The 23,201-nt window shown below is 41.7% G+C and overlaps 2 protein-coding genes across 4 annotated transcripts in view; one reads left to right on the top strand and one right to left on the bottom strand.

Annotated features, from left to right (window-relative positions):
• Nucleotides 1-1,545: 1,545 nt before the first annotated feature.
• PMPCB (peptidase, mitochondrial processing subunit beta) lies at nucleotides 1,546-17,000 on the top strand. Its single transcript, XM_055300764.1, has 13 exons — nucleotides 1,546-1,970; nucleotides 2,491-2,631; nucleotides 3,545-3,631; nucleotides 4,220-4,349; nucleotides 9,792-9,990; nucleotides 10,382-10,461; nucleotides 13,016-13,128; nucleotides 14,137-14,280; nucleotides 15,233-15,393; nucleotides 16,262-16,347; nucleotides 16,428-16,516; nucleotides 16,678-16,753; nucleotides 16,836-17,000. Exons 1-13 carry the CDS (start codon nucleotides 1,566-1,568, stop codon nucleotides 16,898-16,900), a joined length of 1,776 nt encoding a protein of 591 aa, XP_055156739.1. The 5' UTR covers nucleotides 1,546-1,565; the 3' UTR covers nucleotides 16,901-17,000.
• Nucleotides 17,001-17,084: 84 nt separating this feature from the next.
• DNAJC2 (DnaJ heat shock protein family (Hsp40) member C2) overlaps nucleotides 17,085-23,201 on the bottom strand; it is a 38,508-nt gene continuing 32,391 nt past the window's right edge. For all 3 annotated transcript variants that reach the window (XM_055300761.1, XM_055300762.1, XM_055300763.1), the window contains exons 12-18: nucleotides 23,032-23,120; nucleotides 22,893-22,962; nucleotides 21,067-21,251; nucleotides 19,884-19,984; nucleotides 19,678-19,785; nucleotides 17,468-17,622; nucleotides 17,085-17,232 (exon numbers count right to left, since the gene is read on the bottom strand). In XM_055300761.1, coding sequence (XP_055156736.1) covers nucleotides 17,158-17,232; nucleotides 17,468-17,622; nucleotides 19,678-19,785; nucleotides 19,884-19,984; nucleotides 21,067-21,251; nucleotides 22,893-22,962; nucleotides 23,032-23,120 — 783 coding nt within the window. In that variant the 3' untranslated portion in view covers nucleotides 17,085-17,157. The remainder of the gene's footprint in view (nucleotides 17,233-17,467; nucleotides 17,623-19,677; nucleotides 19,786-19,883; nucleotides 19,985-21,066; nucleotides 21,252-22,892; nucleotides 22,963-23,031; nucleotides 23,121-23,201) is intronic.

Below are 23,201 nucleotides of genomic sequence, written 5' to 3'. Positions count from 1 at the left end.
CATCACATCGAGTTCCCTCCTAAATGCCCATCACCCAGTTACCGCATCCCCCACTCCCTTCTCCTCCAGCAATCCTCAGTTTGTTTCCAGAGTAAAATTTCTGGCCATTCTAGAAACTGGTTTTCTCATTTCCTCTATGACAAAAAGAGGTCATTCTGTCATTTTCCTTGGCATTCCAAATTAATTTTGAGTGAAAATGGGCTTAAATTTCCCAGGTGCTTCCTGTGATTATACCTAAATATTTTTGTATATATATTTGTATGTTTGCATTTCTTTATTAACAGTTAACAGACATTTGTTTTGGAAACATGAAGGAATAACCTTGGCTGTCCTTATTATGTAACAGAGCCTGTGGGCTGAATCTGTGAATCACAGCATGGAGGGGAGGTGGAGAGAGAGGAGTCCAGAAACATAAGTGGGAGTCAGATCATGAAGGGCCCTATCTGCCATACGAAGGAGCCTCCACTTTGTCCTGACCACGGAGTTACTGGAGGAGTTCTCATAACAGGACTGTCGTGCTAAAAGTTGCATTCTAAAAAGATCCCTTGGACAACAATCTGAAAAACTGTGACCACTGGGCTGGAACAGATTCAAGAGGCAGGAGAGGGTTGAGTCAGTTGGATGCAGAGAGGAGAAAAGAGGCGGTAAAGCTCGGATCCAGGTTTTTGGTGTGGATGTCTGCGTGATCGGAAGTCTCCTTGGCTGTTTTGCATTGGACATAGAGGAACTGCAGTTTGGACAAATTGATCTTGAGCTGCCAGTAGGGAAGTCAGGTGCAGTTTTCTAATCATTGAATGCTGAGGTGGGCCTGGCGCTCAGGGGAAAGGCCTCCGGATAGACCGGGAAGTCCTGTGGGAGTAGAAACTGTTGGGGAGAGTGTGCGGAAGAGGCCCAGGTCCGTCAGGCTGCAGAACACCAACTTTCAGGGCAAAGTGTTCAGGATTTAATAGCACAGGCTTTGCAGCCGGACCGCCTCTTGTTGGCATGGTGACCTCAGGCCATTTACTTTACCTTAATTTCCACATCTGTAAAATGAGCATAAGAATAGCAGCTAGGAGAGTGCTTACTTTATTTTTTTTTAAACTTTCATTCATTCATTCATTCATCATTCATAAGAGACACAGAGAGAGGCAGAGACACAGGCAGAGGGAGAAGGAGGCCCCATGCAGGGAGCCCGATGCGGGACTCGATCCCAAGATCTGGGATCATGACCTGGGCCAAAGGCATAAGCCACCCAGGTGCCCCAGCGCTTATTACTTTAGTTTCATTAAGTGATCTGTGAGTAAAGAACTGCCTGAGAAAGTAAAGAAGAAGGAACTATGAAAAGGAGGAGGAAAATTTCAGATCTACGACCATTAGGGCCGTGAGACAAGGTCCGTGAAGCCTCCACGGCGAAGCAAGCAGTGGCCTCAGCAAGAGCAATCTCTGTGGCACGAAGTGAACCAGACTAAAAGGCTGAAGAGGGAGTAGGTCGACGACCCACCGTCCCGCCGCGACCACCGTGTCTCTTCCTTAGGGACAGAGTCTGGGGTCGGTTGCCCTGGGCTTAACCAAGTCCACGGCCGATGGGACAACGGGTCGCAGCGGCGACCTTGAGCTGCTCCGCCCCGGAGCCTCCCGCGCCACAGGGGCTCCGCACGCCCGCTAACCCGCACGGCTCGGACCGGGAGCCCAGCCGCAGGCCCCGCTCCGCGGCTTCCCGGGCGCTCCAGGGCGCGTCATTTCCGCCGCGGCCGGAAGGCGGGGCGCGGCCTCGGCCGCGAGCCTCGGGTCACGACCCCGGAAGTACATCCCCCTGGCGGTCCCGAGCGGAGATGGCGGCGGCGGTGGCGGCGGCGGCCCGGGGGCGGCTGTTCTCCGCCGCGCGGCGGCGGCCCTGGACCTTCGCGGAGAGGCGCGCGGTCGGAGGCGCCGCCGGGAGGGCGAGCCGCCCTCCGCGTGTGTGGGTGCCGCCCGCGCGCGGCCTGCCGGTGAGGGGCCCGGTCGGGCGGGAGCCGGCCCTGAAGGCTGGGTGGTGGCACGGGGCCGCCTTTCAGAGCCGGAGCGGGGTTCTGAGCCCGAGGCTGAGCTCCCGCCGCCGCGGGGCCTCCGCTCGCTCCCCCAGGGCCGCGGGCGGCCGCCTCGCTTCCCCTCGTGCGTGTACAGGGCGCCCCGCTTGCCCGGAACCGCGCCCGCGCCGCGCGTAGCGACCCCCCCCCTCCCGGCCCCGCCGCGGCCCCGCAGCGCCTCCTTGGCTTCCTCTCCGAATAGTAAGGTTTCTGGGGGAGGCGCTGAAATAAAAGGCGATTTCCTCCGCGTGAGGGTCCTTTCTGGTTTCCCCCTACGGGGAGGGCAGGAGGGGCGCCAGGTGCGGGCTGCAGGAGTGCGGAGCGAGGCCCCGAGGCGGCGGGGGTGGAGGAGAGACGAGGGCCCCCGGGGCGGACTTGGCGCTGGGAGCGGCGCGCGGGGTCGGGCCAGTGACGGCCTCGCCTCCTCCCCCCCCCCGACCAGTCGCTGTGTTTAGGAGGGAGTCGCTGGAGAAGTACACAGGCTGCTCCCCAGGTGGTTCTGAATGTTCCCGAGACTCGAGTAACGCGTCTGGACAATGGACTCCGAGTGGCCTCCGAGGACTCTGGGCTCTCGACGTGCACGGTACGTGATGACGGCGACCCCTCCTCTGGGGACAGCAGGTAGATTCCTTTTGTAAGATTTTATTTATTGATTCATGAGAGACGCAGAGAGAGAGAGGTAGAGACACAGGCTGAGGGAGAAGGAGGCTCCTGCAGGGAGCCCGACGCGGGACTCGATCCCGGGTCTCCAGGATCAGGCCCCGGGCTGAAGGCAGGTGCTCAAGCACTGAGCCAGCCAGGCGTCCCAAGAAACACATTATTTTATTACTGTTATTTTTTAAGATTTTATTTATTCATGAGAGAGACAAAGAGGCAGAGACACAGGCAGAGGGAGGAGGCTCCTGCAGGGAGCCCGTCGCGGGACTCGATCCCAGGACCCCGGGATCACGCCCTGGGCTGAAAGCGGCATGGTCCACCCGGGCTGCCCAAGAAGCAGGTCCTTTAGGCTGCTCTGTGCCAGCTGTTCTTACATAGATTGTCCTGTTTGATCTTCAGTCCTTTGTAGTAGGCACCATCACACCCAATTGAGGGGCAAGTTCAGCAAAGTTAAATGGTTTTTTCCAAGGTCACAGAGCTAAGACATGACCGAGCCAGGATTTGAACCTAGATTTCCTGACAGTCTCTGATGTTCTTTATAACTGTAGTTGTCCGTTGGCTGTATAACAAGTTGGGCTACAAATCTGGGTCCTCAGTAAAACTGGCAAGTGGATAACTTTAGCTTCCAGCAAAAGCCCAAAGACCAACATTTTTAAATCTCATCGTCCACTGGAATGTGTTGTCAATCCACTGAAGTAAAAAAATCTTTAGTGTTAGGACTGGAAAGCATTTGCCAATAAAAGGAAGGAGCCTGCCCTCTCTCTCCACTTCCATCCCGCCCCCCCCCCCCCCAGTAAAGAAAATGATGTTTTATTTAATTTTTCCTTGACTGCGTTAAGGTTGGGCTCTGGATTGACGCCGGAAGTCGATATGAAAATGAGAAGAATAATGGCACTGCTCACTTTTTGGAGCATATGGCTTTCAAGGCAAGTTGTAAGATTTTATGAATTTTCTTTAAGAGGCATCAAGCACAAAATCTCATTCTGAGGCAAAGAGAACTACTTCAGTAGCCTGGTATGTATACATATGTATTTTTTTTTAGATTTATTTGAGAGGGAGAATGCACGTGTGCACCTGGGGTCAGGAGGGGCAAAGGGAGAGAATCTCCAGCAGACTCCCTGCTGAGCGCAGAGCCCTACACAGGGCTTGATCTCATGACCCTGAAATAGTGACCTGAACTGAAATGAAGTCGGATGCTCAATGGACTGAGCCACCCAAGCACCCCTAATAGTATAGTATATTTTTTGTATTTAATCTTTTTTTTTTCCAGGATTATTACCTGAAATAATTACTGAAATTTGCTCTGTAGAGTTGAAACAAGGATTTTCTCTTGGCATGTAAGGGTTATCTGAAAATATACCATTGTTTTTGAGACCCGATGCGTTTTAGGAATCAAATTCAGTCCTTGCATGAAACTGACGATGCTTATGTCCTCAAATTAGTTGTCTGAAGTGCTTAGAATAGGTGAGAAAGAAAGGAAGGTATCATAATTTTCGTTGTCTTCTTTGTTTCAGGGCACTAAAAAGAGATCCCAGTTAGATCTGGAACTTGAGATTGAAAACATGGGTGCTCATCTCAATGCCTATACTTCCAGAGAGCAGACTGTGTATTATGCCAAAGCATTCTCTAAGGATTTGCCAAGAGGTATGGTCACTATGTATACTGCAGATAGGTAATTTCCACAGGTTCAAAAATAATCTAGTACTGTTTTTACTATGTCTGTTGTGAAAGAGTAACCCTTAGAAATGTGAAAAGAAATTAATCAAATTCTGGGTGAGGGGGCACCTATTTTTTATTTTTATTCTCTATGACAAATGATATCAAATAGTTGTAAGTTGCAAGACTCGTACAAACCAGGCTCTAGCACTTGATTCAAAAATATTTTTTCCAGATCCTTATGTGTGTAGTGAAACAGTTTTAATGCTTTTGCAGTTTGTTGATGATTTCCTTTGCTGTGGAGAAGTTTTTTAGTGTGATGTAGTCCCACTTGTTTATTTTGTTGTCAGTTTCAAAAAAAAAAAAAAAAGGATCGCTAAGACTGTCAAGGTACTTTACAGCCTATGTTTTCTTCTAGCAGTTATAGGGTTTCAGATCTTAATGTTCAAGCCTTTAACCCATTTTTAGTTAGTTTTTGTATAGTGTGTTAGATAATGATAGTTTCATTCTTTTGGATGTGGCTCTCCAGTTTCCCAACAGCATTTATTGAAGAAACTGTCCTTTTCCTGTGCATATTCTTGATTCCATTGTTGTAAATTAATTGACCATACATGTGTGGGTTTATTTCTGGGTTCTCTGTTCTGTTATATTCTTCTGTGTATCTATTTCTATGCCAATATATACTGTTTTGATTACTGTAGCTTTGTAATAGAGTTTGAAGGGAAGGGAGTATGATGTCTCCAGCTTTGTTCTTTCTCAAATTAGCTTTGGCTCTTTGGGACGTTTTGTGGTTTGATACAAATTTTAGGATTCTTTGTTTAAATCCTGTGAAAAGTGCCACTGGAATTTTGGTAGGGATTGCGTTGAATCTGTAGATTGCTTGGGTTAGTGATGGGCATTTGAATATTCTCCCAATCCCAATGGAAGAGCTTTCCATTTACTTGTGTCATCTTCAGTTTCTTTCCTTAATGTCTTGTAATATTCAGAGTTTAGGTCTCTTACCTCCTTTATAAGTTTAATCCTAGGTATTGCTTTTGGATGCAGTTGTAAATGAGATAGTTTTCTTATTAGTTTTTCTTTCTGCTAATTCGTTATTAATTGTATAGAAATGCAACAGGTGGGGCAGCCCTGGTGGCGCAGCGGTTTAGCGCCGCCTGCAGCCCGGGGTGTGATCTTGGAGACCCGGGATCAAGTCCCACATCGGGCTTCCTGCGTGGAGCCTGCTTTTCCCTTTGCCTGTGTCTCTGCCTCTCTCTTGCTCTCTCTGACTGAATAAATAAATAAATCTTAAAAAAAAAAAAAAAGAAATGGCAATAGGTTTTTATACTTTGATTTTGCATCCTGCAACTTTACTGGATTTATTAATTCTAAAGTTTTTTTTTTTTTTGATGGAATCTTTAGGATTTTCTTATTTTTTTTAATTTTTTATTTTATTATTATTATTTTAAAATTTTTTTTAATAAATTTATTTTTTATTGGTGTTCAATTTACCAACATACAGAATAACACCCAGTGCTCATCCCGTCAAGTGTCCCCCTCAGTGCCCGTCACCCATTCACCCCCACCCCCCGCCCTCCTCCCCTTCCACCACCCCTAGTTCGTTTCCCAAAGTTAGGAGTCTTTATGTTCTGTCTCCCTTTCTGATATTTCCCACACATTTCTTCTCCCTTCCCTTCTATTCCCATTCACTATTATTTATATTCCCCAAATGAATGAGAACATATGTTTGTCCTTCTCCGATTGACTTACTTCACTCAGCATAATACCCTCCAGCTCCATCCACGTCGAAGCAAATGGTGGGTATTTGTCGTTTCTAATGGCTGAGGAATATTCCATTGTATACATAAACCACATCTTCTCTATCCATTCATCTTTCGATGGACACCGAGGCTCCTTCCACAGTTTGGCTATTGTGGACATTGGTGCTATAAACATCGGGGTGCAGGTGTCCCGGCGTTTCATTGCATCTGTATCTTTGGGGTAAATCCCCAACAGTGCAATTGCTGGGTCATAGGGCAGGTCTATTTTTAACTCTTTGAGGAACCTCCACACAGTTTTCCAGAGTGGCTGCACCAGTTCACATTCCCACCAACAATGTAAGAGGGTTCCCTTTTCTCCGCATCCTCTCCAACATTTGTGGTTTCCTGCCTTGTTAATTTTTCCCATTCTCACTGGTGTGAGGTGGTATCTCATTGTGGTTTTGATTTGTATTTCCCTGATGGCAAGTGATGCAGAGCATTTTCTCATGTGCGTGTTGGCCATGTCTGTGTCTTCCTCTGTGAGATTTCTCTTCATGTCTTTTGCCCATTTCATGATTGGATTGTTTGTTTCTTTGGTGTTGAGTTGAAGAAGTTCTTTATAGATCTTGGAAACTAGCCCTTTATCTGATACGTCATTTGCAAATATCTTCTCCCATTCTGTAGGTTGTCTTTTAGTTTTGTTGACTGTATCCTTTGCTGTGCAAAAGCTTCTTATCTTGATGAAGTCCCAATAGTTCATTTTTGCTTTTGTTTCTTTTGCCTTAGTGGATGTATCTTGCAAGAAGTTACTGTGGCTGAGTTCAAAAAGGGTGTTGCCTGTGTTCTCCTCTAGGATTTTGATGGAATCTTGTCTCACATTTAGATCTTTCCTCCATTTTGAGTTTATCTTGTGTATGGTGAAAGACTGTCTAGTTTCATTCTTCTGCATGTGGATGTCCAATTTTCCCAGCACCATTTATTGAAGAGACTGTCTTTCTTCCAGTGGATAGTCTTTCCTCCTTTATCGAATATTAGTTGACCATAAAGTTGAGGTTCCACTTCTGGATTCTCTATTCTCTATTCTTGTTCTATTCTCTGTTCTCTATTTTGATCTATTTGTCTGTTTTTGTGCCAGTACCACACTGTCTTCATGACCACAGCTTTGTAGTACAACCTGAAATCTGGCATTGTGATGCCCCCAGCTATGGTTTTCTTTTTTAAAATTCCCCTGGCTATTTGGGGTCTTTTCTGATTCCACACAAATCTTAAAATAATTTGTTCTAACTCTCTGAAGAAAGTCCATGGTATTTTGATAGGGATTGCATTAAACGTGTAAATTGCCCTGGGTAACATTGATATTTTCACAATATTAATTCTGCCAATCCATGAACATGGAATATTTTTCCATCTCTTTGTGTCTTCCTCAATTTCTTTCAGAAGTGTTCTATAGTTTTTAGGGTATAGATCCTTTACCTCCTTGGTTAGGTTTATTCCTAGGTATCTTAGGCTTTTGGGTGCAATTGTAAATGGGATTGACTCCTGAATTTCTCTTTCTTCAGTCTCATTGTTAGTGTATAGATATGCCACTGATTTCTGGGCATTGATTTTGTATCCTGCCACGCTACCAAATTGCTGTATGAGTTCTAGCAATCTTGGGGTGGAGGCTTTTGGGTTTTCTATGTAGAGTATCATGTCATCGGTGAAGAGGGAGAGTTTGACTTCTTCTTTGCCAATTTGAATGCCTTTAATGTCTTTTTGTTGCCTGATTGCTGAGGCTAGGACTTCTAGTACTATGTTGAATAGCAGTGGTGAGAGTGGACATCCCTGTCTTGTTCCTGATCTTAGGGGAAAGGCTCCCAGTGCTTCCCCATTGAGGATGATATTTGCTGTGGGCTTTTCATAGATGGCTTTTAAGATGTTGAGGAATGTTCCCTCTATCTCTTTAGGGTTTTCTATGTATGTTATGACAGCTTTGCTTGTTTCTAATTTGGATACCTTTTATTTCATTTTCTTGCCTAATTGCTCTGGTTATTAGGAGCATTTTTAAAAAAAATATTTATTTATTTACTTATGATAGACAGAGAGAGAGAGAGAGAGAGAGAGAGAGAGAGAGAGAGAGAGAGAGAGGCAGGCAGAGGCAGAGACACAGGAGGAGGGAGAAGCGGGTCCATGCCAGGAGCCTGACGTGGGACTCGATCCTGGGGCTCCAGGATCGCGCCCTGGGCCAAAGGCAGGCGCCAAACCGCTGAGCCACCCAGGGATCCCCTGGAGCATTTTTTTTTTTAAATTTCCCTGTTCTATACAAAAATAAACTACCACCTGCAAGTAAATAAAATAAAAATTTTATAACATGGTAGTCTAACTTGCATTATAATCAATTAAAATGACAATAGTGGGGAGCATGTGTTGGTTTGACTTGTAAAAAATTGGTAAGGTTCTTAATGATTTCCTCAGAAATGTTTTACTCCAGGACTAGTTAGGGATTAACAACAGAGGGTAGACCAGGCTGCTCTAAAGGGTTGTTTATTCTAGCTCATCCCTCTCTTTTTACACAGGAAACAGCAGGGAAAGCAAAAAAAAAAGGGCTAGAGAGAGGACAAGACAAGGGAGAAACCACTTTTTTCCTCCTGGCTTTCGGTTGGGAAGGACAGAGCCCCTGCCAGTGCAGTGGAAAAGCGAGGAACCTTCTTGATCGGAAGTGGTCTCTGAAGTAGCTCTTTCAGGGGGTTTGCTTACGGTTTTTATCCCCTCTGTTGGGTGAAGCCTGGTGTATGAGGTCATAACAAGATATTCAGACTAAGGCTCTCCCAAATGTCCATGATCACCCATCCTTGTCGGTAAGAGATTTGGTTGTATGTCAGGATAGGTATATTTACAAGTTAAATACATGTACTAAACACATAGAATATTAAACATATGTTAAAAAGATTCTGATTAAAACAAATTCCAGGGAATTTGAACTCCCACTTGAACAAATACCAGTCCAGACTACCAATCCTACATAAAATAGAGTCTTCACACAGGATTCCTTGTCCTCCCATGTCTTTGGGCTCTTGGGCACCCATCATGGCCTCTGGTTCTCGTCTGGACAGATGGTTTTTATTTGATTTTTGCAGATAATTTTTTCCCTTTGGTCATGATTTCTGCCCCAACATACTTTGGTATGGCAGTCTTTTTTCCTCATGGGCAAAATGAGGGCAGTCTAGAGGTAACTAATGATAGTTGGAATGTAACCTAATTGCTTCTGAGACAAGGCCCCTTAAAGTGAACTTAAAAGGAACAAAAGTTTGCAGTAAAGAAATTTAAAAAAATTTTTTAAAGATTTTATTTAATTATTAATGAGAGACACAGAGAGGGAGAGAGTGAGAGAGTCAGAGACACAGGCAGAGGGAGAAGCAGGCTCCATGCAGGGAGCCCGACGTGGAACTTGATCCCGGGTCTCCAGGATCACGCCCTGGGCTGAAGGCGGCGCTAAACTGCTGAGCCACCCGGGCTGCCCTATGTTTTATATTTTTAATTTTAATAGTGTCTTTTTAGGTATATTGAATGTATAGAAAAATTTGTTTCTTTGTGGTTTAATTATTTAGTCAGAATCGAAGGATGATCAGTGTTGTGGTTTCTGATGCTAGTTTAATAGATCTTAATATTGAAAATTAAGATTCTTAGTGTTTCTTGTTTTATTTTCAATTAGCTGTAGAAATTCTTGCTGATATAATACAAAACAGCACATTGGGAGAAGCAGAGATTGAACGTGAACGTGGAGTAATCCTTAGAGAGATGCAGGAGGTTGAAACCAATTTACAGGAAGTTGTTTTTGATTATCTTCATGCTACAGCTTATCAAAATACTGCACTTGGACGGACAATTTTGGGACCAACTGAAAATATCAAGTAGGTATAATTCTCAGGATTTTTTTTTTTTTTGGAGAAAAATTTGAGTTTTGAAAATGGACATTCAGAAACATTCAAAAAGTGTGTTTCAAAATGTACTTTTTTCTTCCCTGATACTCCAGATGAAACTGTAGTTAGCTATATTTTAGCCCCACCTAACTCTCAGGTATCAGGGGCTCATGGTTACTACTGATATAACAAGTGATGGTATTGGATTTTTTTTTTTTTTGATATAAAAAAGTTGAACTTGTACTGATACTTGTTACCTTTATCTCATTTATGACTGCATTTCACTTAGAGGCTTTAAGGGCCAATTTAATGTGAGGTGTATTATGTGAAGATCTGTGCCTTTTAGTTTCCTTTTATATTGCTATTCTTACTCCATTTACAGATCTATAAATCGTAAGGACTTGGTGGATTATATAACCACACATTATAAGGGGCCAAGAATAGTACTTGCTGCTGCTGGAGGTTAGTTGATTTAAATTTCTGTATGTTTTATTTTATTTCTTATTGTTTTAAAGATTTATTCATGAGAGACAGAGAGAGAGAGAGGGGCAGAGACACAAGCAGAGGGAGAAGCAGGCTCCTTACAGGGAGCCCAACGCGGCACTCGATCCCGCAGCCTGGGATCATGACCTGAGCCAAAGGCAGGCACCCAACCGCTGAGCCACCCAGGCGTCCCTCTTTCTGTTTGAAACACAATCATAGAGTGATGTGCTTATTACTTGGATCCTGTTGGGATATGTCTTGGGATTTTTTATTTACCGAGCAAATTATTTGATATGCTGTTGAAATGTGGAGCACTGGAAATCAACTTTTCCTGTCTTCTCTTCAGTAGAAGTTTTTTAATAGAAAAATTTACGTAGGTGTACACACAGAATGGAATTTACTTGCAAGGAAAGGGGCAAATGAACAAACTGGGAGTTAATGGCATTTGCAAGAAGGTGTGTTACAGTTTGGGAATCTCTTGAGATTTTAAATTATTGAGAACCAACTTCATCCTTGGTCAGGCATGAAATGGGTATGTTGTTCATCCTTTGATTTGTTCATTCACTCAGTAGATGTAATTACTGAGAAAGGGAAGTTTATAGGGAACCATGAGAGTGTTTAATGGGAACCCAAACATGCAAACGGCATTAGGACAAGGCTTCCTTGGGGATGTGTTTTGAAGCCAGTGGATGGAAGAAAATTCCTGTTAGATTCTGCTGGATTTCCTGGCAGTCTGAATTTAGGCAAACAGTATATTTTATTGGTTTCCAGTTTATTTACTCTTGGTCTTTTTAGGGTAAGACAAAGATAGATGGTGTTCTTTTGTGTACATTTAATTTCTCTTTTAGAAATGATAGTAAATTAAAATTCTAGTTGCCTTGGATAGATTTCTGTGCTAATTACTTGAGAATAATAGAGAAAATGAAAATGATGGTTAAGTATATCTCTAACATGTTATTTATTGGCCTCTGAAACTAAATCATGTGACCTTTGTAATAGTAGGGAGTTCCCTCTATCTCAAGAGAATTTAAGAGAATCTCAAGAGAATTCTAAAATGGCTGGTGCTGAGTGGGGGCGTGGGGGTGGAGCCCACAGTTGAAACTGCCTGAGAAACAGGAAGACAGAGGAAGCCTCAACCACTGTGCTGTTTGGAATGCCTCTGCCATTGTTGGTGGCATATGGACATAGCGGGTTTTATCATAGTTCATGGGTTCATTTTGACATTGCTAGAGTTGGGATATCTTATAGTTAATGGCCTGTCCTATGTGAATTATCAGCATTCTATCTTCTTGGTACATAAATGATGAACCTTATAAACAACTGCGTCTTAAATTCAATGAAAAAGACCAGAACTAGCTTTGTTAAAAAAAAAAATTACTGGCTCCCTGCGTTATGGATAAGGAAACGCAGAGGTTTTGGAGCAGGAACTGAGTACCTGAAATGTCCAATCAGGAGGACTGTAGGTGAACTTAGTAAAACAGTGGAAGTTTGTGTCGTCAGGTGCTGAGAACTGTGCGCACGTCCATGGTTTTTCACTCTCTGCTTGTCATTCTTGGGACACCGGGGTCTTCCTGTTGTTTCATCACCCTCTGGATTGATAGCCAGGGTGGCTCCCCTACACAGTGCTTCTGAAAACATGGAATCAATCATACATGGTCTTGTTTTGTACCAGATTTGTTTGGGAAATATGGGTGTAAGTTGTGCTTTTACATTCTAAAGGAATGTTTCCTATGAAGAACCCTTGGAGGAATATTTTTTAAAGCACTTGCTGCATACCTAAATTCGTTTTCTAAATCTGTCTTTGTGTTTAAGAATCCTTCACTGACTGTGTTTGGGTCATGAGTTTGAATAGTCATGTATATAGAACCTATTCTTCTCAAGTTTTGGATGGCCAACAGTGAATATTTGGAGAGCTATGGATTTATTCAGAAATTTAGATGCAATTATTTTATTCCTGAATTCTGATAGAGCTCAGAGAACACTCATATTTATATTCTTTTCCACTTAAAAAAAAATGTACTGAGGGATCCCTGGGTGGCTCAGCGGTTTAGTGCCTGCCTTTGGCCCAGGGCGCGATCCTGGAGCCCCGGGATCGAGTCCCGCGTCAGGCTCGTAGCACGGAGCCTGCTTCTCCCTCTGCCTGTGTCTGTCTTTCTCTCTCTTCTCTCTGTGTGTCTATCATGAATGAATGAATGAATGAATGAATAAATAAATCTTAAAAAAATACTGAAAAGTGTTTTTGTTATTTTGCATTCTGGGACTTTCAGTAACTTAACATGATTTTGTATGGAATGTCGTATTTACCATCTTTAGCTGTGAATTTATGTTGATGAAAACCGTTAATTATTCTACAGACTGAGAAAGCTGTGCAACCCCTAACTGTATAATAGCAAGGAAAGTGTGCTGTGAGCTTACTCTTTAATGGCTTTAACCACATTATACCACCTTGAGCTTACTAACAAAGCTTGGCAGTTAGTTGTCTGCTTTAGGTTGTGTTGCTACTAGATATATGAAATATTTTCCTTCAATTTAGGAGTTTCCCATGATGAACTGCTTGAGTTAGCAAACTTTCATTTTGGTGATTCTTTGTCCACACACAAAGGAGAAATACCAGCTCTGCCTCCCTGCAAATTCACAGGAAGTGAGGTAGGGTGAGCCTCCTTAGCTAGTATTTATATTTAGCCCTTTGGGTTTCTTGTGTTGTATTTATGAATGAGTATACAAAATGTGCTTGTTTCTAACAGGAGTAAAATGGAGGAAACCAGAGGCTTAAAAAGGGAAGAAAGGTTGTATTCACGTGCTTATATTCCGTATTATTAACCACCTCTCTTTCCTAAGGAAGCACGGTTTTGAGAGAAATGTTATAATTTGCTCTTTTTGTGCTTTGACACTATGCCCATTTATATATTGTGAGGTATAAAAATGTTTTTAAAATGCCCCAGATTTTGACTTAATCTCGGGTTTACTTCTGGTTAAGTTCTGCCCACAGTATATTTCTGTGAGTAGTTGGGAGACACAGAACTCGCAGAGAATTGGCTACTTGTCAGCTGTAGCCTGAAGCTCATCAGAGGCCTCCTTTGCCACATTAGGGATGATACTGAAAGTACATGGAGAGGTCTGATGTTGGCAGAGGCACAGGGCTGTGTAGCATCAGTGGCACAAAAATAAGCCTGTTATGTCAGTATTAGAATACTGCTGATTTCTACCAGTGAAATAACCTAATACTTTTTGACCATCAATGTCTGTGTTTGGGTCATGAGTTTGAATAGTCATGTATATAGAACCTATTCTTCTCAAGTTTTGGATGGCCAACAGTCAATATTTGGAGAGCTATGGATTTATTCAGAAATTTAGATGCAATTATTTTATTCCTGAATTCTGATAGCAGAGCTCAGAGAACACTCATATTCTTTTCCACTTAAAAAAAAATGTACTGAGGTATCCCTGGGTACAGAGGGCATCAGTCCTCTGGTGGCTGGCTGTAGTATTTCATTTGGAGACCTTTTGGTGAGGTGTTCTTTCCAGAACCCAATAAATTTTTCCAGATTAGATTGTTCAATGTAACATGGTGGTGGCATGATTAAATCCTCTTTCTCATTAAGCCTATTACACAGTGGCAGGCTTAACTAGAGTTTTGTTTCGTTTGCTAACTAGATTCGAGTGAGGGACGACAAGATGCCTTTGGCACATCTTGCAGTAGCTGTTGAGGCCGTTGGTTGGGCACATCCAGATACAATCTGTCTCATGGTTGCAAACACACTCATTGGCAACTGGGACCGTTCTTTTGGGGGAGGAATGGTAAGTTATTTTAAAAATGATTTTCCATAATAAATGACAAGGTGGAACTTTACTGTGACTAGACTTGTAAAATATAAACTGATCCTGAGTATCAGAAAGGGAGACAGAACATAAAGACTCCTAACTCTGGGAAATGAACTAGTGGTGGGGGTGATTGGGTGGCAGACACTGAAGGGGGGGCATTTGACGGGATGAGCACTGGGTGTTATTCTGTATGTTGGCAAATTGAACACCAATACAAAATATATTATTAAAAAAAATAAAATAAACTGATCCTGGATTGTATTCTGGGCCAGAAAAATTTTTTTGTGTGTATATAATAAAGTTTGTAAGTTGGATTAGTAAAATTTGAATAAGGATAGAATTCACTAATAGTATCATATCAATGTTAATATTCTGTATGGAGGCTAATTTCCTTGTTTTTCAGATGTGTATACAAAACATTTAAGGGTAAAAAATCAGATCTCTGTATTCTCAAACAGCTGAGAAAATTTGTTCATGATAAACATGGTGAAGTAACAGTTCTTAGGGAATTTGGATAAAGGGAATTTCTTGTACTATTTTTGTAACTCTTCTAAAATTCAAAATACAAAGTATGTTTGTACTGAAGATTTCAGCAGAAAATATTTCATATAAATATCTTAGGCTTCACATGTAATAGATTTTCAAATCTTTAAGCATACACAGCCAAGAGCCCTGCAAATTGGGTTGATAACAGCAGTGAATTACGTTAGAAGTGGTGGGGCTACTATGTTAATTACAAGATTTCACTGCTTTTACATCGTGAATTTCTGAGGACTTAGTCTCCTTGAATTTTAAGTTCTTGTTGAGATATTGCTAGATAAACTCAGTCTCTGGGGGGCATTCACTATTTGCCATAGGACTCATTTTTCTTTCTGGTAATTTGGGCACATATACCTATAGATGTCTTGGACAATTTTTTTCCTTACAGAATCTGTCTAGCAAGCTGGCCCAACTCACCTGTCATGGCAACCTCTGTCATAGCTTCCAATCCTTCAACACTTCCTACACAGATACAGGATTATGGGGAATCTATATGGTTTGTGAACCAGCCACCATTGCGGACATGCTACATGTTGTTCAAAAAGAATGGTGAGAAAATGAATCTTGCTTAGAATTCACACTTTTAAACTAGTTTCTGCCTCACACGGTTGGTGATTGGTTTTGATGATGTCAGCATTTAATCAAGAGAATAAGACTGAAGAATAGCAGTGTTTGCCATGTTTTTAAAGATCTAAGTCTCATGTGTAGCAGACTTCTTAACTAGAGGAAATTCTTAATCCTTAACAGATTACTTAAGAAAGGAGATCCTAAAAGTTTGTTTGGAAAGTATGTCTAAAAAAAAAAAAAAAGGAAAGTATGTCTATTAAGTTATCTGTCTATTAAGTTATCTGTCTTGGAAAGGTGGTGTTATGCAAATGAATCCAAAGTTGTCATTGCTAAAAGAAAAATGTATTGTTTTACTTTGAACTAGTGCCTTGAGACAGAGACAGAAAGTCTGATGTTGCTTGGAAAATTTTTTCTTGGCTCTGGTTCCTCTCCTCCACCGTTCTGAAATGGCTTACAGGTCTCTAAATCTCATCAACTGGGTAATTGTTAGATTCAGCTGGATTCTTTTGAGAAACTAATGGCCTCCAGACCCATCCTCTAGCATGTCAGATCCTAGCATGGGGATTGGGGAAGTCTCAAAATGATCGTAACATTTCTCAAAATGTGGTCAGCCTATTTTCATGTTATATTGAAATGCTATCTGTAATTATACTACTTTTGAGAGATTAATGATCCTGGGAAAAGAATCCATGATATTTTAGCTTGTGTGTAGCTACTGAGTTGAAGTCCTAATCACTTCTATGTCTTGGTATAGGATGTGGACTACAGCATCATATCTTAAGTCATTAATTCAAAAAGCACGTAACATTTTCAAACTACTTGACATTCTGATTTTTCCGAATGGTTTTAGGATGCGACTCTGTACAAGTATAACTGAAAGTGAAGTTGCACGAGCCAAAAACCTTCTGAAAACAAACATGTTGTTGCAGCTTGATGGTAAGAATAAAGACCTAATTCTGTTCTCATATGGTTGATCTGTATTCCAATATTTAGTTTTTCCTTCTGTTTTTAAACAGGTTCCACTCCAATCTGTGAAGATATTGGTAGGCAAATGTTATGCTATAACAGAAGAATTCCCATCCCTGAGCTTGAAGCAAGAATTGATGTGAGTAGTCTCTAGATACTATAGGGGCTTGTAGAAAAGTTCCTTGTTACAAAAGCTGAAAAGTATGTATCTTAAATCCCTGCTTTAGTTCTAAAAAGTTCCAGGTATAGACTTTGTCTTACCATAAAAAACTCTGAATGCCGGTATCTTCTCTATTTCAGGCTGTAAATGCTGAGACAATTCAAGAAGTGTGCACCAAATATATTTATGATAAGAGTCCAGCTCTTGCTGCTGTCGGTAAGCCCGGCTCCTGTTCTCTCCGCACAGAGTGCCTAAGTACTGGTCTTTTATTCACTTTCTGTCTTCTTTTAATCCTTAGGTCCCATTGAACAACTGCCAGACTTTAACCAGATTCGCAGGAACATGTGCTGGCTTCGTGATTAAAATGCTCCTACTCAAAATATTTTGGACATGTATATTTATAAAGCTAACTGATCTGCAAGTTTTTAAAGAAAAAAATAAAAACATGTACTTGGAAATTTGAGTGAACAACTACTGCATCATACTTTGGAAGGATAAGACCACCACAGTGAGTGGTACATCACGCTTTCAAATCATCACTATAATCTTAAGAATGAAAATTTGTACAATATTTTCAGTTTTTATTATAAAAATGCACACACAACAAAGATTGTCATAAGTCATTTCTTGGCTCTACTTGCATTCAGCACTTGCTCTTGAGCAGCTTTCTTTGCTTTTACCATCTCGACAAGTTCCTAAGAGGGGAGAAAGGTGTTAGTTTAAGACGTTGTCAGAATTTGCATACTTTCCTAATATTTGCTTTGGTACAATTATGTAAAACATTCTCATTGGGTAAATCTGTAATTAAGACACCAATGAAAAGGCTTATTTTTAACTGCCAGAGCTAGAAAGCTTCAAGGTTGTCATTTCTTTGGAATATAATTTAAATGGTAATGGAATTGAATCCATAAGCTCTGAAAAGTCGATCACCTTATATCGCTTCATGCAGTCCTTCTTTGTCCTGCCAGGCACTGCTTCTGCTATTTTTTCCCATCTTTCAGGTGTATTTACTGGGTACGTTTTTAAAGCCTGTTCCAAAAGCTTCTGTTCTTCCGTTGTCCAGGGGGTGAAATCTGTGCACGGGCCTGTTCAAGAAAAATTTGTTTATTTATTTATTAATTAATTATTTTTTTTAAAGAAAGTGGTACAGAGAAGCCAGTCCAATTACTTAAAAAAAATTTTTTTTTTAAAGATTTATTTATGATAGACATAGAAAGGGAGAGAGAGGCAGAGACACCGGAGGAGGGAGAAGCAGGCTCCATGCCAGGAGCTAGACGCGGGACTGGATCCCGGGACTCCAGGATCGCGCCCTGTGCCAAAGGCAGGCGCTAAACCGCTGAGCCACTCAGGGATCTCCTGAAACCTCTTATTTTGATAGAAAATTCTGTTGTAGCACCTTCCCAGGGGAGTCTTCTGGTGCCAGGTATCTATTCAAATCTGTGGTAATTCTGAAGAAACTTTTAGGATAGCTCACATTCCCTAAAATATCTCAAATATCTGCCTTATGTTCCTGGTCTCTTACAACCTAATATCCTACCAGACTGGTTCAAAAACAGTTCAAAAACAAAAGCACAAGTCATACAAGAGCTTCCCCAAACTTTAGGTGGGTGAGACCCTGAAAAACATTCTCTTTTTATACTGGAGGAAAGAGCCTAGCAAAATTAATCTAAACGCCCAAGGCTTCAGTGCTCCAGGGCATTAGATTCTGTGTTCAGTGTGGCATTTTCAACACATCCATCCACCAAGTTCTTTCGGAGCTAATGCTAATAAACACCTCTACTAAACTAACCTCTTTGTGCTTGACAAGACCTACAGGTATCAGAAAATGTAGGTCTTCCTAAGGATGTATTACATACCACATTTCTGTAGGAAAATGAAAATGCTAAATTGTTAAAAAGCTGAAGTCAGCTTTTAAATTCCAGGAAGCCCTTTGTGGAATTTCTTTTCATTGGTCTCAGGCCCACATTTAACACCACAGATTGAACTCATTTCCTCTCTCGGAACAAAGACTAGAGGACACAAGGAGCAGGAAAACCCCCTTTAGAGTGCCCTCCACGTGTTCTGGAACTTCCCTTTGTGACTTCCCTTAAAACCGCCTAAATAATGCCCAGCCTACACCAAAAAAAAAAAAACCCGAAAAACACTGATTTTTGCAATCACTGTGATTTTTTTTCTTTAATACAAAATATGCCTCTTTAATACTGAAATTTTGGGATAGTACCAGATTAAGAATACAGGAAAAGTGGAACTTAGGGGACAAGGATAGGTTATCACATAGAGTTAGTTAATGCTGAAACATATTTGGAACTGACCTGGAAAGCATATCCCAAGATTAGTTTAGGGGGGAGAAGAGATTAGTGACTCACAAATGTAGCAAGTGAAATAGAACTTTCTACAACATTTTTGTTACTACTCACAGAAAAGAGTCCCACACCCTAAATGCACATGTAAAACATGGACAAAAGTTTTACAAATAATGCCCACTTTTTAAAATAAGGTCTAATGAATGCACTCTGGTATTTGCTATTTGTGACCCACCTATGGGCCATAATTTACAGTTTGAAGCACACTAGTCCAAGGTAATCAAATTAGCTATAAGAACCGAGACGTCAGCACCCTAACAGGTTTTAACTAAGTTTAATTTTGAAATAATCCCTGTACATGTTCAGATTCCCCAAATCTGAACATATCTTTACCATGCTTGTTTTTCTATATTAACAGATGTAATTTATTCTGAACCATGTTAAGTTGTAGACATGATGCCCTTTACTCCCTCATTTTTCCTTAAAAACAAGAACATTTCCTTAATTATAGGGTATTTTTCAAAGTCTGGAAATTAACCTTGATAAAATACTATTATCTAGTCTGTAGACCTTATTCAAATTTCAGCTGGCCCCCTAAATATCCTTTAATACTGATTAGCAAAATTTGTTAGACGAACCCAGCCCCTCCGCTAACGCATCTGAAATGGAAGAACTGCAGTTCACAGTGGTGTTGGGTGAAGTCAATCTGTGAATGTCCTAGATATGCTTGCTTTCCATGTTCTAGTCTTCAAAACACTTTATTTTCTAGGTATTCCTAGGTCTTGTCCTAGCACAGTGTGAGCACATGGCTAGCATTTTCTAAAGAAAAACCATTACCTTCAAATCGTTCTGAAGGTGTTGCATTGTCGGCTTGAGGCACCACTCCATGCTCTTTTTTAAATTTATCAAAAGCCTTTTTGTTTATGTCATCTTTTTGATGAGGGTCTGAAACATGACAATTACAGTTCTCATTTAGTCTTTCATTAAATTGCATAGATTTTAAAAATATGTATTATAGGTAGCAAAGAAATTGATTCGCTCACCAAGTTTTTGAAGACTCTTTGCTTTGCCAATAACATCTTTGGCAGTTCTCTTGACTCCAGAAGAAGAGTGTATGTTCATATAATTAGCGATAACTTCCCATCTAGAGACATCAATACAGTAAGTTAAAGGGTAAAAATGCCCAAATAAAATTTAGAATGACCCAGATATCTAATACAGAATTAGCTTTAAACTGGTGGTCTCATTATTACCATCTGGACTATAATACCTTTTGCTTTTCATATGTTTAAACCAATTGCATATAATCTTGGGTTCAAGTCTATAAAAAAACCTTATTGATACCTGTGTACAAACCAAGAGAAACGAAATCCTACATTTGTGTGTACTGCCATTTGGACACAAATTCTGTGAACAGTCTGTTTCCTCATCTACAGAAAGAGGGAGGCTGGATCTCAAAGGCTTCTTTTGAGTTTTTTTTTTTTTTAATGAATATTTTATTTATTCATGAGAGAGAGGCAGAGACACAGGCAGAGGGAGAAGCAGGCTCCATGCAGGGAGCTGGATGCAGGACTCGATCCCAGGACCCCAGGATCACACCCTGGGCTGAAGGCAGATGCTCAACTGCTGAGCCACCCAGGCATCCCTTCTTTTGAGTTCTAAACTCAGACTTTGCAGTAAGTTCCAGTTTGAGGTGGGAAGCAAGAAAGAAGGATTAAGACTAACTTTGGAACACAACCTAGTCCCCAGTTTAGCCATGGTGGAGTAAGCCAATGTGAGAGTCAAGGTTTATGTCTCATAATCTTTAATTTCCTGAGAAATTGGTGATGTAAACTGCAAAAACTTGCAGGTTCAAAATGTACTCTGCTTTTCACACTTTTTACTATGGCACTGAATTCAGTGGACCATGGTCTGTCTAGACTCAAGCATAGCCCTGGAAGTTTCTGCTGTAACCAATGTTATTTGGGTGTTTGTCTGCATTTCCCCCAGGCTCCAGTTTGTGCTCAAGAGAAGTGTCAACAGGGGCACCTGGGTGGCTCAGCCGGTTAAACATCTGCTTTCAGCTCAGGTCATGTTCCCAGGGTTCCAGGATTGAGCCCTGTGTGGGCTCCCTGCTGATGGAGGCCTGTGGGAGTCTGCTTCTCCCTCTGCCCCTCCTGCTTGTGCGTTCTCTCTCATGAATAAATAAAATCACTTAAGAAAAAGAAGTTTCATTAAGACCAGTACCTTGAATTTGTTCCAGCAGGGAAGAGGTTCACAGCTTTAATTAGTAATTGCAAATCATCTTCTGACCAGTTTTTACTGCCATTTCCACTTCCACCAGTTGATTTCTCTGCATTCTTGGATGCTTGTCGCATTCGAGCCTCAGCTTCCTCTTTCTCTTTTCTAATCTGCTCATTTATTTCTTCTATCTACACAAATACCACAGGTAAGTCAGGGACTTAAAACATCTTGCTAGGCTCTGGTTCTCACTTCTCAGTACCCTCCTAACAACGTCCTACATGCCTCCCAAGCCAACCCCGGGACGGGCCATCAGCTTCTCACTCGAGCTTGCCCACGGGCTGCATAGCTCTGCTTGAGGAACCAAGGACCACCCTCAACTTGACCTGTCTTGTGTTTGTGTTGTGTGACTTCTACTTGCGTTGGACACTACTTGTCAAGTATACAGTCACTGGGTTATTCACCCATAAGGGTTATTTCAAAGCTCTCTTTAAGCTCATATCCATTGTTTCAGAAGATAACCTCATTTATTCTCTACGAAAAGGTAATGACATAGAAAGTGGCCTGTTTTATCTTGACGTTTCACCCGCTACATTGTTACGTCCAGGCAACCTTTAAACATGTGCACAAGTAATAAAACCTTTAATGGGCCTTGTTGCCTCTGTCCACAGGTCTCTTGGGGTCATCTGTGACTCATTTCCCCCGTCCATTCCTCAGAACCAGTCACCCAGTGCCAGTGGCTCCAGACTCTCCTCACCTCTCACAGCCCAAGTCCTAGTGAGAGTCTTTTAACTAGTCACACTTGTCTGGCACATCTTGCCAGCAAATACCAGATTCATATCACATTAACCCTTTGCTACTCAAGTATCTCCAGTAATGGAAAACAGTTACCATGGTATTAAAAACCTTAACTGGGCTCTACTTTTCCTCACCATCTTTATCTCTCACTTCTCCTTCCTGCTCCGCCCTATATGGTACGGTTCATGCTTCCCTCTGACCTTCATCTTAGCACTGTCTTTCCTTCAAGACGGGATCAATGGGACGCCTGGGTAGCTCAGAGGTTGAGTGTCTGCCTTCAGCTCATGGCGTGGTCCCAACGTCCTGGGATCGAGTCCCACATCGGGCTCCATGTGGGGAGCCTGCTTCTCCCTCTGCCTGTGTGTCTACCTCTCTCTGTGTCTCTCATGACTGAATAAATAAAATCTTAAAAAAAAAAAAAAAAAGGCCAGGCTCCAGCCCTTCACCGAGCCTTGCCTGACCACTCTGCCCTGCACTGGGCACTTCCTGTCTAGCCTACAGCATTTACTGCAGACCCTCCATCTTCTGGTCCTCAGGCCTTTTCTCTTCAGTGTAACTTCCTAAACTCCTCTGGAGCAGCAACAGCACTAGAGGCTTTCCTCCAAACAACCTACACATAGTGCTGTATATTGTAGGTACTAATACTTGTTACACTGAATTGAATTTCTGAGCCTTTTTCCCCATCTGTAAAATAAAATGTGAACACGAGGCAGAACAAAGATTTCTTTTGGTCCTAAATGTTACTGTCCTACAAAGATGTTCAAGGAGAAATCAAAACATTATTTTTTCTAACAATGACTGAAAAAACTATAATGTGCTAGATACCACAAATCCAACACCATCCATGGTAACAACTCCTAGCTAAATCCAGTTAAAGTAACAAGAGCACTTACTGGAAGCAAAACATACTGGGGGACGCAAAAGATTCTTTGCTGTTATTCGTAATTTATATGTTAGGTGGGGAAATAAGGCGAAAGCAACACTATGAACAGAATTAAACGCTAAATAAAGATAGAAGTGATGTGTTCTATTACCTGTTTTTCCAGAGCAGCCTTTCCTACTTCCTTTGTAGATGATGTGAGTGTTTCATTCAAGCACTGTAAGCTAAAGGAAAAAAGGGGATGAAACTGTGTCCTAAGCCCACGGCAAGACTTCAGCAGCACTTAGTTATACCTTGCTAGTTCAAGCCGATCACAAAGTTTTTCCACTTCTTCCATCATTTTAACCCGCTCTGCCTCATTGTCAGAGAAGTGATTCCAGGCCTAGAGGCACAAACACAAACATTTTCATCTTTTATCTACTGGCACTGAAGCACATATCCATAAACACAAATGCAGAGCATG

Source organism: Nyctereutes procyonoides, unplaced genomic scaffold (assembly GCF_905146905.1).
Source record: "Nyctereutes procyonoides isolate TBG_1078 unplaced genomic scaffold, NYPRO_anot_genome, whole genome shotgun sequence".
Classification (NCBI taxonomy): Eukaryota; Metazoa; Chordata; class Mammalia; order Carnivora; family Canidae; genus Nyctereutes; species Nyctereutes procyonoides.
Note: the sequence above shows the minus strand (reverse complement) of the source record. Positions and strands in the feature narration are given on the sequence as shown.